The sequence below is a fragment of the Anastrepha obliqua genome, chromosome 5 (assembly GCF_027943255.1).
Source record: "Anastrepha obliqua isolate idAnaObli1 chromosome 5, idAnaObli1_1.0, whole genome shotgun sequence".
Taxonomy (NCBI): domain Eukaryota; kingdom Metazoa; phylum Arthropoda; class Insecta; order Diptera; family Tephritidae; genus Anastrepha; species Anastrepha obliqua.
The window spans coordinates 1150572-1165674 of NC_072896.1; the positions used below are offsets into that span (position 1 = coordinate 1150572).

At 36.9% G+C, this 15103-nt stretch overlaps 1 protein-coding gene across 1 annotated transcript in view; it reads left to right on the forward strand.

Moving 5' to 3' along the window:
- The window catches only part of LOC129247243 (uncharacterized), a 62538-nt gene extending 48136 nt beyond the window's left edge, over window positions 1–14402 (forward strand). The window contains exon 8 of the mRNA XM_054886291.1: window positions 13676–14402. Coding sequence (XP_054742266.1) covers window positions 13676–13977 — 302 coding nt within the window. The 3' untranslated portion in view covers window positions 13978–14402. The remainder of the gene's footprint in view (window positions 1–13675) is intronic.
- The last annotated feature ends 701 nt before the right edge of the window (window positions 14403–15103 follow it).

Sequence of the window (15103 nt, forward strand, 5' to 3'; positions counted from 1 at the left end):
GGAAGAAGTTTACCACCATCACGAGTGTATCTAAATAACAAACCATGTAAAAGTGCGATAATGCCATTGATAAGTGAATTCGAAGTTATGTTGACACCCACAATTACTATGTTTTGTCCATTTATCGTACGGCACACAGGAATACAGATATCACCGACATCTTCTGCTATAGCTGCATTTGATGTTGACTATACAGCGGTAAATCGTAATTGCGGTGTGAGGACATTCACTGTATCACTTTTGTGTGAGATAGATCTTTCATAATCACAATATACTGATATTTTTTCGTATAGATATTAAATTTGACATAGTATATTTATAAAAATTTATCAATACATACCTGTTCTAACTGGAAATTAATTTGCAAATTTTAACTTCACTTTCACTGAATATATATTTAAATACGAGTATAAAATATTATTTAATAATAATTTTGATGAACACGTGGACTACACAAATCGGCGTCGTTTTCTACGTGTCTAGGCGTCTGCGTCTTCTCGCCTCTGTAATATCACGTTGTCTCCATACGGCATAGACCGTAGGCTGCAGTATGTGGCATACTATTAGTGTATATTGTCTGTGTATACTCTGTAATACGTATCTACAGAATGGGGAGACTACGAAGCACCGCACAAAGCGGAGAAAGAGAGTAGCTTGTATGCCGTAGGCTTATACTTTTCGTGACGGTTTTTCGTAACGCTAGCTCTGTGTGCTAGTGTGTCGCGGCCTTGAAATTATACTCTAACGCGCGTAAAGAAGTTTCACTTCAAAAGAATGGTTTTTATGTCTCCAGCGTGCGGGTGCCTATTGGAAAGTCCAAATCACGCAAAGTCTGGCTATAACTTGACCTGATAACGCAGTGGGGATGGTTTTTTAAAGTAACCATATCTAAGACAAATTGTGCTAGAGATCCATTCAGTACAACTCTGACAAGAGGCAGGCAACAGTGATGATCGAAGGGGAGAAGAGAGGCGCGGAAAGGCAGTGACGATAGTCGCTAAACTGTGCAGTAAGCAAATGGACGGGCTAATTTGTTAAGCAAAATGTAAAATAAATGTTTATTGAACTCACGAAATCTAGTCTTTTAGTTTGCGTAGTAAGGCAATCCTACATCCACATCTCAGGATCTTCTAAATTTTAAAGCTTTCAATTATTAACGCATTTAGTTCAGATGCAGTAAATCTTTGCTAATCCCGATATGCTCAACTCCGATATTATAATTCTATAAACCCGTATAAAAAGGACAGGAGAAAGTGAAGCTGATTTGGACAGTTTGACTATTCTTAGAACGCTTCGGCAACGCGTTCAGCTATGCAAATTTGTATTAATAAATTTTAAGTTAATATTCCACTACCTGTTACTTCTAATGCTTGTAAAGAGTCAACAGATTTTAGGTACTTTTTCCAAGAGGAAATTTTTGACAGATCCCTTCCGTCTCGACAACGTTTAGAAATCATAAGATTGTATTACGAAAACCGACGCTCTGTAAAAAGTGTTCATTGCGCGTTCAGGCCAAGTTATGGTGTCGAGCAATCAGGCCCATTTTTAGCTTAATGGCCACGTCAATTGTTGTCAAAAATTGCCATATCTGGGCTGTAGAGCAACCCGAAGCCATTCAAGAGCACCCATTATATCCATTGAAAACAACAGCCTATGGGCTGGAGGAATCATTGACCCATATTTCTTCAAAGTCGACGCTGGCGCCAATGTAACATTGAATGGCGAACGCTTCACGTTTTGATGCCGCAAATTGAAACTCGCTATCTCCACAACCTTTGGTTTCAACGAGACGGCGCTACTTCCCATACAGCCCTTGAAATAATGGATTTACTGCGTCGTCGTTTCCGTGACCAATTTATCTCTGGTTTCGGATCAGAAAGTTTTGTGAATAAACCAACTTCGATTGGGGCATTGTAAGTTAACATAACTAAAGTAATTCACAAGATACCGACCGAAGTTCTCATTCAAAATTTGTGTTTACGGATGGTCGAATTACGCCGCAGTTGCGGCCCACATTTGAAAGATACTGTCAAAAAAAAAAAAGAGGTTGTCTGTAAAGTCGGTTTACTGACGATAGTTTAACGTGACAAGGTCATAAGAAAATACTGATGGAATGGTTGCAATTTTCAAAACAAAGTTTTAATTTTATTTGTTTGATAGATATTTTGTATGGATATATTTAGAGGAGGAGGTAAAAGGAATTGCAATGGAATAGGTCAAGTTACATTTACACAAACGTGAAAAATGACGAAAAATTTATCAAATTCATGAAAGATATCTTCAATTTCGATTGTGCATCAGACGTTAATAAGTCAACAACACTAAGAGGCACCATCATCGATTTGACTTTTTCAGGACACTTTACACTCGAAACACCCCCTTTCATTTCCTACTTTTCCTATCATCTTCCTATTCTCAACAGAGAAGTAGTTCATTACCATGCACACAGGAAGAAGGAATATGCAAACACAAGTAAGTGAATTTATATACACATGCGCATATACATACATATATATGCTCACTCAAGTAGGAGAGAGCCAGATGTCGAACGTTGCGAACGCGGGGGCCGATTGTGCTCTTTGTCATTCGTTCCGCGCTCTCGCTGCAGTTCAAGCAAGGTAACGACGCATGAGCAAGATAACGACGATTGAGCAAGATAACGACACATTTTTTCGTGCGTGCTGCCGGCTAAATCGAATTATAAGACGTTATCACGTCAAAAAATAAATGTCATAAATGGTTCTACACAAAAATAATAAAGAAGTCCCAAACAATTTTCGTTGCTTTATTTCAATATAAAATCCGTCACCTACACATTGATCACCCTTTTTAATAAAATGTTGTGAGAGACTCTGCCAAATGTTAGGGAAAATTAGTGGAGTCGAATTGCTGCCCTGTTGAGAAACCTCTAAAGCAGCATCCACTAAATACGGCGAGAGTAAACTGTTGCCTGAACAGAATTTTTTCTTACCCTAGTGCAAAAATCAGGATTAAAGACGTGGCTATGTAAAAATCATTATTTACAGCCTTTCAGAAATTTGTTTTCATTAGCAGAAATTCCATGCGAACTGGTGGATAGCTTCACCTCATTCAACAGTGCAATAACAACGCACGGAATATTGCTTTAATAGAGCAATTTCCGGACCCATTTAAATTCCAATCATAATTCAACGTATAAAACAATTTCCAGTGCCACACCAAATTCCCATCAAATTTTGTGATCGATATTACGCAATTTCGCCGTCAAAATACTTAATGAAACTATGCAGTCAACGAAATACAAACAAAACAATCACTGAAAATTCATACTTACAATTCGAAAGTCATTCAATAGAAAAATCCATAAAGCTATGAGTAAACAGGGCTAATTAGTCGAAAGGATGTGGGGGAAGACTGGGTAAATTGTGGTGAAAATTTTTATATTATATTAGACAGTTGAAATAAAAGGCGCATGGACAAGAAAGGCAGTGCGATAGGAACTTAAATGTGTATTAGAGCAGAGAAATGCCGAACGAAGTGCGGCATGGATGAGTGAAAGCAAATGGCATCCTTTAGCCGCTTCTGTTTCGTGTGCCGAGCAATTGTTGGGTCGCTGATTTGTTTTCGTTGCCGCTGCTCGTGTTGTTGCTATTGCTGGTAATGCTGTGAGCGGATGTGAGACATTAAAAGTCATCTTGATTAATAACCCAACGTTAGTCAAGCATAATATTGTCTAAATGAACGCAAATGCGCAAATATCCCCCGCCACGAATGGTCATGTGGCAACTATGCACGAAGAGCATTATTAGGTTAGCGGAGTGGAGGGAGTTAGAATTGAGTTCCATGTACATTGTGTAAAAACAACATAATGATTCGTAAAATGATGTTTAATAGACAAAAGCCAAGAGGCGCTTTGAAGCTGCGAAAACTCAGTACAAAAGAAGCAAATGACTGCTGATGAGAGGTTTGCCAAGGGAATGGACGTGAGCGAGGAAGGAACAAATGTAGAACACATGTATGGTAATGCCAGATAAATATATTTGTAAATAGCTTTGTTTACACACATATCCACTAATATTTGCAAGTGTATCCTTTGGCCAGATTATCAATCTTCAATGCTGTTGCAACACACAAAGGCAATAAAATATACTTACACATACAAACGGCAAACTCATATGTGCCTGTATAGGTATATGTTTTGCATAGCATCTGCTATTTCAAAGCTCGCTTAGCCACTCTTAACATTACTCTCTCTCCTCCACCCCCTAAACGCACGCCATTCTTCAAGAGGAAAGAAGAAAATCCCATAAAATCTTTTGCCTGATTGTTTTGTAACTAACACGAAACGCACAGGAACATGAATGAAAACATGGCATGGAGGCGAAATAATGCTTACACACACACACATATATAAGTATACAGTCGCACACACACATACATATGCATGTACACTTGCGTTTTCCATATTAAAGGAGACATGCAGAATGCGAACGCCATTACATTGATTAAGTGGCAAGCATTAAATCAAAGTTAGTGAAAAATTTGCTAAGCACAAATGAATGGTGGTCGCCAAATGGGGTATGTAGCAGCAGACGATGAAGAGCGTGAAGAGGGAACAAAGAGCGGAAGGGAGTGTTAGGAGGGGCAAAGTAAATAAGCGTTTTTGTGGACGAAGTGAATTGCTCAAGAAAAAGTAACTATAAAACCGTTAGAGGATTGTGAATAAATGATAATTCACACTGCACGAATTTTTGCATTTTTCGCTATCAGAAAATATTATTTTCAATGTCCAAATTAAGCTTCAAACCTCCGTACATTTACTACCGAGTTTTATTTTTTAATTAGATTTGCTATTAAAACAAATAATGACATTGTATATATAATATAATTTTGTCATAAAAAGAAATTTTAATTAATTTTATTTAATGCAAAAATTGCATACGTCAATGAGACTAGTAAAATGCAATGTGCAGCAAAATATAATAAAGGGTTTTCCAATAACAGGTGTTAACGGTGAATGGATTGCGCTATCGAGGTCTGGGATCTGGACACCGTTTATTTTCAACATGACGGCGCTACGTGCCACACAAGCAACGAAACCATTGATCTTTTACGGGAAAAGTTTCCGGACCGTGTCATCTCTCCAAGAGATGATCACAATTGGCCACAGAGATCTTTTGATTTAACACCTTATGACTTTTTTCTTTGAGGCCACGTGAAAGAGAAGGTCGACGCCAACAGCCCAGGGTCGATTCAAGACCTCAAAAATGGAATTCGTGAGGCTATCGAGGTCATAGGGCAGCCACTTTGCAATTCGGTTATGGAAAATTTCATGAAAAGGATATTGTCCTGCAAGTGTGGGCTTTTGTGGTCATTTGCCTGATGTTTCCACTATTAACGGCATACCTTCCTCTTTATAATGAAACAAACATCCGATCATTTATATTAAAAAATAGCATTTTTCTTTGAATATCAAAATAACACCTCTTGTTGGAAAACCCTTTATTTAAAGGTCCGGTAGTACTGCATTAAAATAAATAGAATGGCAAGCCGGATGTATTTAGTTCAACAAAACATTTTTACATCGGCTCGAATACCAGATTTTTAAATTTATCTACATTGATTTATTATTATTCGAATGCGGCTTTAAGCTGTAGGTTCTTCGATTTGCGGAGCACAACGCCTGTGTTTACGGCAGAGTGACGTACTGCCAAACTTTCATTTATTAAATTTGGGTTAATTTTTTTTATTTTTTTTTAAATCATGGTTATTCTAAAACAAAACCCAGATAACTCAAATTTTCAAACCTTCTACAAAATTAAAAAAAAATTGTATCAAAACTTTGAACCTTTAGTGGGAATTAAAAAAAAAAAATTTGTGTATGAAGTTTTGTATCCCATTCAAGTGGCTCCAAAGAGGAGCTGCTTTTTAATAATGTTTTTTTATTGTTGATGTTTTTTATTATGTTTTTCTGTAGGTATTATGAATTTTTTCATATATAACGAATGCCTAAAATTATTTTTTATAAGCAATTGCGTACAATTTCCTTTTTGTCATTTAAAATCTGGATGCCTGTGAATGGCTAGTTTGGTGCACAAATCCGTAGTAGGAGTTGATACTGCAAGCAAGCGCCATTAAACCAAATTGGACTTTTTTATGAATTTTGATATATTCAGACCATTGCTCTACTTTTCGTCTATTATTTCGCGGGAAACCAAATAGTAAAAAATAATGCCGTTGCAGTTCACAGGCCACAACTCTGAGATAAGTTAAGAGAAAATATACTACCAATGTGTTTTTAAAGTAGAGGTTTAAGTATACAATTCAAATATCAGCTCTTCCTATACTTTTTTCTATAGTAAAACGTCAAAATATTGGTGCGCAACTAAGTTTTTGATGAAAATACAACTTTATTCTGAAAAATTGGTTACAAGTGATTCATTGAAAATATTGCCCATCGCTGCCTACTACTTTTTACCACTTTTCTGGTAGATCTCATATATCGTCGCGGTAATACTGTTCATCTTTTGAGGCTATCCACGGATCAAGCCATTTTTTGATGTCTTCATATGAATGGAACTGCTGGTCAGCTAGACCATCTGCCATTGATCGGAACAGGTGATAATGGGACGGCGCAATATCTGGAGAATATCGCGGGTGGGGTAAGATTTCCCATTTCAGTGCTTCCAGGTAAGTTTTACCGGGCTTGGCAACGTGAGACCGGGCGTTGTCATGCTGTAGAATCACTTTTTCATGCCTCTCCACGTATTGCGGAGCTGCTCGCTCAGTGCTCGGCTCAATCGCATCAATTGAAGTCGATACCGATCCCCAGTGATAGTTTCGCTTGGTTTTAACAGTTCATAATAAATAACACCAACTTGGTCCCACCAAATACATACATAGCATAACCTTCGCAGCGTGAATATTCGGTCGAGGCGACGATGTAGAAGCATGACCGGACAGTCCCTATGACTTTCTTTTCTTTGGATTGCTGTAATGAATCCATTTTTCCTCACCCGCCACGATGTGATGAAGAAAACCCTTCCTTTTTTGCCGGTGGAGGAGTTGTTCACAGTTGTTCCTAATACTGAAGCAAGCTCTTCTTGCGGTAGACACGGATCCTCATTGAGTACTGCCTCCAATTCAGCGTCTTCGAAGTTTTTTGGCCTTCCTTCACGCGGACGGTCGTCAACATTAAAATCACCGCCTTTGAAGCGACGGAACCAATCTCGGCGCGTAGTTTCACTTAAAGTAGCATCACCAAAGACTTTTTGTACCTCTCGATGCGCTTCAGTTGCCGTTTTTTTCGAATGAAACAGGAAAATCAACACTTCCCGCAAATGACGATTATTCGGCATAAAATCAGCCATTTTCACAAAACCAAAAGTCGACTAGCACACCCTACTGGTGGCATCTATTCACAAGCAGCGGGAACTTAGTTGCGCACCTAATATATATGGAAGAGTTCCGGGGATCTGAGGAAACCGACAAGTGCATGAGGGAAACAAGTATGAGAAAGACCTTGGCATGGATTGACAGGCACAGATATTGTAATGAGGATGGAACGTCACTCTGAAGTAATGCGAAAACGGTTACAGGGTGGGCAACAGTTCCAAACAAGGGAAAGTTTTATTACTTGGTAAACGAAGCTCGAAAGCTCAAAATGAAAGATGCATTTAAAACTCGTAGTAATCCTTTTTTTGCAGACCTGAGGAGTTTAGGCACATCAACTTTATAGGAGCTGATTGGATTTGCCATAAGATCAAGGTACGTAAAGACGTATGGAGGGAGATACGTTTGGGGAAATCTTCTTCTGGACATAATAGTGGCTCTTTGGGGCCACCCATTGATCACTACTCCCTGTATTAAATAATTCCCTGCTTTAGAAAACCAGTTTCAGAAAACAAATTAGATTTTTTGGAAGTCTATCCCTTTTATTTGGTGTTGTTTATTTAATTTTGGTTTTTTATATTGTCCTTGAAAATATATAATTAGTAGGGTAAGAGCAATTTTCAATTATGTATTTTGAAATCCAAACAGAAATCAAGGCTCTGATGGTACACCGGAAACTAGCGGCGGAGTGCTTGACCGCCCTTTCGGTCGCATCCAAAACTTTAGCATTAAACTCATAAGAGCCCCTGGTAACAGAAAAATTGCGAAAAACTGCTAGGCTGATGGTCTAGTTAGATGAGGGTGTCCTGGGATGGATTCCCTTCACAAGGAGAAGAATCCTTAGATACCTGAGATCTGCTCTTGGAGAGGTGTTATTTTCGTCGCCACAGCGAGCAAGTATACCAACTCTTAAGGCCCGATCAATGCCACGAGGTAGTATTGGATACCATCCGGAGCGAGTTGAACAATCTAATATACAATAGCTTTTCAGAAAATTATGACCAAGATGAAATTCAAAGTGGACGAGTATTTACTCCTTTAGGCTCAATAAATTTTTAGTTGAAAAACTACCATAGCTTACCTTATAAATATTTAATCCGACGATGCTCCTTCTCTCTATATAGGTTGTCAAGATGGAGAAGAAAGAAAACTGAGAAGAAAAAACCCTTTATAAAATACGTCCTCTGCTCAAAAGTGGTGTACAAAGAAAATGTAGAATATAGAAATGAACAAGTTTTATGTCATGTCAACATGAAATTAAACATTTATTGACTCTAAGGACATCGTGAAAGTAATAACAGATTTTTATTGCAGAATTTGCTGTTTCGGCAGCTGTTCCAAATACCCCTTTCTGCTTAATAAATTTTGCTCAGTGTACAGAAAGCAATTCTCTTAAGGGAAGCTGTAATGGGCAACAAAAGTTACCATCTGCTTACTAGCCAATAACAGCAACGTTGTAATGAGTAAAAATCGAATTTTTCAACATAAATAAGTTCTGGTAACCGCCAATCTTTGCAATTAAATACATTCATATGCACTTACACACATACATGGCAAGACATCCTATGCAAAATATAATAAATACTTACATATACATACATACGCATGACTCCCATGTATTTGTATCTCTCCGGATGCTGCAGCTGGTACATATAACATTAAATGCTTAACGCTGAGCTTTCGCAATTAATTCAAAGATTAATACCGCCAAAGGGAATAATTCAGACGAATGTGGATGCTCGTATATGGTTGCATGCGTGAACTGGTTTGCCTAAGTATTTATTAATGTACATACATATGTACATATTTCCAGCGAAGCGAAGCCTGTACGAGCATAGCCGCCAATAGCTTTAATAACTTGAAGCTGTAGAAATAATCCTAATACAAGACAGGAATTGGTAATCGAGTCTGCTTCGACTTCTATTTGTCAGCATGTCCTTGTACGCACAAATGTACAATTTTTTAATAAAACCTAACTTTTTACAAATAGGAACAGCCAATGTATATTATTTTTAACTTGAAGATATTTTTTAGTAACCAACATATTCGCCTTTACAATTTGGAATGTTGCTCAGGAAACTTTATGACGCCTTGTTATCATCGCAGTTTCGTGAATATTCGCAGGGTGATTAAATCTGGTGAATACGGCAGATTACAGTTTTCCGGTCAAATGTTCACTCGCAATTTACATTTAATAAGCTCCTTACAGAGCTAATTTTTATCGAATTTTTGATCGTTTGCCAGTTTGTGTTCGGCAAATCTTGATCTGAGCCTACGAAGTTGTCTGGGAAATCTCTAACTCCACTTAGTGGAAATCATTTTTCAGAGAATTATGCATTCTGTGGGAGTATTGAAGTCGCTTGTTCTACTCTTGGTTTGCGTATTTGATGCATTTTGATTTTGATTGAGATTTCCCAAGTTTAAAATAAGAGTCAGCACATCCCCTGTTTAGAAACTAATTTTATCTCATTTCCCTTTCTGATAACGTTGGACTAATTCAAATATGTTCCAAAAGTTATCTTCACTTAGAACAAGTTCAGTTTTTATATTGACTTCTAAATATATTAGAAACACAAAGAGAAAGAAAAATTGTAAATAACTTTAGTTGAAATAGGAAAAAAAGTTAAATTTCTTAAATATTTTCTGCCGAAGATGGAATTCGGAAACTCAAGGCATCAACAAAATCTAATGTAGGCGGACAGCTTCGTGTCTTGTCAAAAACTGCGCTGCGATTGCCTTTTATTGATGTCCAAGGAGTCCCTTGAAGGGCGAGTGTTCTTAGATGCCTGCAAAATAAACGGATATTACTCTAGTATTCAAAATGGACAGTAAGAATAATATTGCCGGTTATAGAGCAATCTCCAAAATATCCACGTTTTCAAAACTATTCGGACTTATTGTGAAAGATAATATTTATTTTGCAGTTGATCGCTTAATTTCTGTAGACCAACATGGTTTCATGTTTCCAATCTTGCAGTGTTTTGCATATCAGCTTTTAAAATAAAGTTCAAGTTGACACTGTGCACACAGACTTTTCAAAAGCATTTGATTAAGGTTAATCACACGGTTTTAATTTCGAATTGAGGGCTTTAGGATTTGACTCCACTCTTTTAATATGGATTAAATCCTGTCTGTCCTCTGCGAAGTGGTTTTATAATGCTGATGGGGCATCACTTTATTTATTGCATTCTCTGGCGTAGCCCAGCGAAGTATACTGGACCCTCTATTCTTTATAATTTTTTTAATGACATTTCTAGTTGCTTCCCTAACGCAAATTTCCTGTTGAAGGCTGATGATTGAAAAATATACTCGGTGAATGCAAGTGCAGCAGATAAGGGTTTTCCAATAACAGGTGTTATTTTGAATAGCCCACTATTGCGGTAGATGTCCTTGATGCCATTTTTTGATATTTGACAAGTAGAAACTACGCAATTAATAAAAATGGAGCGATAAACGCTTAAACAACGCATTGAGACTATTAAAATTCACTATAAAAATGGTGAAAATTTGGAAGAGACGGTTCGTAAACTCGAACATTTTTGGGCCATCGTGAAGCACCTTGTCGGACCGCAAAAAATTCGAGCTGCTGGGACAAGTTAGTGATGTGAAGAATAAAATTCGTGCACGTCGCTCAAGAACAGCCGAAGATATTGCGGTTGTAGCCGAAAGAGTTAAAGAAACCCCAGATTTGTCCATTCCCTGTCGTTGTTTAGAATTAGGCATTCCACAGACGTCATTACACCGTATTTTGCATAAAGATTTGAGTATTAAGGCTGATAAAGCCCAGTTAACATAAGAACTCAAGCCGGCCGATCATCAACAACGTCGTGTCTTTGCTGATTGGGTCGCAGAAATGAATTAAAATGATCCGGAATGCCATCGAAAAATTATCTTGAGTGATGAGGCCCATTTCGAACTCGGTGGCTTCGTCAACAAGCAAAATTGTCGGATCTGGGGCTCAGAAAATCCAAGAGTTATTGTTGACAAGCCTCTTTATCCTCAACGTGTGATTTTTGCGTGCGGCTTATGGTCCGGCGGACTCACTGGACCTTACTTTTTCGAAAATGAAGCTGGAGCAACAGTTACGGTGAATGGATTGCGCTATCGAGAGATGATTAACGATTTTTTATAGCCGGAATTGGATTGATCTGGACAACGTTTATTTTCAAAAAGGCAGCACTGCGTGCCACACAAGCAAAGAAACCATTGGTCTTTTACGGGAAACCCTTTATAAATCTTTTATCTGATTTAAATAACATCGTTGGTCGGTGTAAAAGAAAAAAGTTAAACTTAAATCTAATGAAGTGTTGGAATGTATGATAGTTATATACTATATGTACCTCGTTGATTGTATTCTCGTTATCTACAGTAGCAGTGTAACAAGTATTCATTCGCAAAAGCAGCACATTTTTGTTTAGAGAAAATGGTCTGCACAAATTATAAAATATTCCTCTACTAGATCCGATACAATAAACATCATTCAAGCCGCATCAAAACTCTGGTTTTACATTGCTTGATCTTTTAGGACCTCTTATAACTGCTGCCTAGTACATTGGAGGTACTTATTTTCTACAGTCTATACAATACAAGTGAAATCATTGATCTAAGTCCAAGAAACACGTGACGCATGAGGGCCAAAATTTAATATCAAGCAGACGACATCTATACTGATTTTTCAAAACCCTTTGAAACTGCGGCACAAAGAACACTATTTGTAAAGCGAACGCTTTAAATATTAGGAAAACAGTCAGTACTTCTATCTTAGTTAAGTGCATTTCTATCCAATAGAATTTCATATGCGGAGATTTTAAATTATTTTACATCACTTCCCTTGATATTCCCAATCCAAAACAGTCAGCCCAAATTAAATTTTACTAAAATGTGCTCGGAAATATTTTAACTCTTCCTTATTTGTTACTTGTTCCTTGTTTGCCACAACCAAGGAAAAAATGTTGGAGTGACAAAAGTTGAAAAATTTAAAGGAAAATAAGGATTGTGGGAAATTTTATTTTTAACTAATTGAGGCGAAACTTCACGGAATTCAATGGCTATACTCTGATTGGGTAACGAGCTTGTTTGAAGTGTCAGATGGCATCAGATGTTTGTATAAATAGGGGGCATATTCCCGTGGTGGCAAGCTCAAAGCTTTGTTTTGTTTATGCGCTGGAAAGCATGATGAAAGTTGTTTACCACGAGGCATTGATTGAGTTTAACACGTGACTGCCTTCACCCTGGAAATAAGGGACATTTAATACAGCAGAATGTAAACAGGGCTTGGTTCATTCCTATCTCTATCCGATCCCTTGATTCATTTTAAATAATAATTTATATTTTAGGCGGAAATCAGGCGGAGATCAGAAAAAATAAATTTAGTAGTCACTTCGAAGCTCTTCGTGCGCCTTAACTTTAATTTCGAAAATATACGAAATTTCAGGTTACGGTTTAAGAGAAAAAAAAAAACTATCAACACCGGTATTAAGAACAGGGTTGAAAGGGATAATAAACCAATTAAAAAAAACGGTTTTTAAAAACTCCATTATTTTTTGAACATCCCTAATATATGCTTATGTAAACCTCTGTCTGTGTGAAGGCACATCAATTCTCTATTCCTCGTTGCGTGACCTCTATCTCTCCCCCTCTAATTAAAATGCAGCTCGGCGTTAGATGGGTTGATTAAGGTCCGTTTGCTTGATAGTAGTGCGGATTTTATTGGATTTCGGCTGTTGCTGTTGGCGTGCACAGACGTACTGACATACGTAAAGTATACAATCGAAGTTGGGAATTAGCAACATGATGTTGCATTATTTCGATAGTGTGAATTTTGCCAGCTAGAAATAATTGAATAGTGAAAACAATTTAAGAGAAAACAGTTTTCTTTCACTTGAAATAGCTTTGATGATTTGCACTTTCCAGATATTTTGCATTTGAGGTAATGAAGTGAGGTGGTTACAGTCTTGAGATTCCAATTTAAGCTTACTAGCTAAGAAGAAATTTCATGAAAAAGGAAAAAATTGCATCTACGTAGTTACATACATATGCACTTATATTCTGTAGATATATTTACAAGGATTGAAATGATTCTATTGTGAAAAGTTTAGCAAAAGTAAGGCGCGAGATATATTCTTTTTCTTAGTTGGTATTTCTAAATTCAGAGGAAGAAAAAGTTTAACTTTGCATATTTGATTTTTATTTATTTTTAAGTTTTTATATGCTGTAAATATTATTACATTTTATGCCAAAATACAGAAATATGTTTTAAGTAAAGACACAACTTTATCTTGAAAAAATTTGTCTATTCTTGCAGATTATCCATCAGCGGCTTCAGCCAGGACAAAGCTCACGCGTGACACGCAGCTCCAGACCATGGCCGCTGCTGTTTTGCTCATAACCGCAATCAACAGCCTTTTGGCGCCCACATTAGAAGCAATTATACAAGTCGGCGAAGGAAGTCATGCACAGCCAGCAACAGAAAACGAGGAAAATGCCACCGAAAACCAAACTATTTTACAGATCTGCCAGACAAGCTCAGACGAGCAAGAAGCCAAAAGTAAATGCATCGATGAAAGTGAGTTGATGGTGAACCGAATGAGGCACAGAAAGCGGTGATAAGTTGCGGAGAAATGCATACAAATATTTTATTATAATTATATAATAAAAGTAAACGAAGAAAAAACGTATTATAATAAATAAAGAGTATTGAAAAATTATTATAAGCTAAACTTACTGAACGTAAATAAAAAACTAAGTCAATAAAGTAAGCTGAAGGAAAGAAAAGTATAAACATTTAAGTTTAAGCAAGCAAATCATGGTTGAATCTTCAATGCATACAAATAAAAATCAGCCTACATACCCATACATACATATACAGTCTTGCATACCCATACATAAAGAAGCTTATTAATATTAAGAGAATGGACAAATTACAAAGGAGAGAATTGATAAAGATTCAGCTGAGCTCTTTGCTAAAAAAATAAGTATTTAGCAGATCTTCTTTTACATTTCTTACACTTTTCATTATTTTTAATACTTTTTATTTCGAATATTTTATTTAAAGGAATTTCACACGCGTCCTACTAAAGCTCGCGAAGCGTAATATCTAGAAGTTATAAAAACTGATTACCGAAAATCTCTCGGACTGAAATTCCGCATTAATCGCTTGGAAAATTCACTCACTGAGATTGATGGAAATTCAGTGGAGGCTTAAAGTCGCAGGTTCTTGAACTTTTCGTGAAACATTGAAGTTCCAAAAAGCCCAACTAATATTTCTATGTCTTGAGTAGTCTTGTGTATAAAAGTGGTGGATATTGGAAAAGGAGCGTGTCGCCTCCCACGTAGACTGAAATTTCCAAAAAAGTGAAAAGTGGTGAAAGTAGCCAAAAATCAAAAGGAATTTCAGAATCTGAAAACAATTGAAATGTTTTGAAAAACAATTAACAACTTTTATCACATTGGGCAATTGAAATTGGATAAACCCCACAGCTTACAATGTGAATTGTTATTGGTCAAATCTTCGATCAAGGGCGATATTAGTTGCTTTGTTATATCTACAAATCAGGTGTACGGCGGCTGACACTTATTTATGACTTAAAAAAAAAGATACAATTACTCAAGCATTGCATAACTTTTCTCAAGTTTTAACTTAAATGCAAATTCCTTGTGAAATAAAATACGACTTAACTAATATTTAATCGTTTTTGAAAATTTACCGTTTGAAAGTATTTAAGGGGCTAAG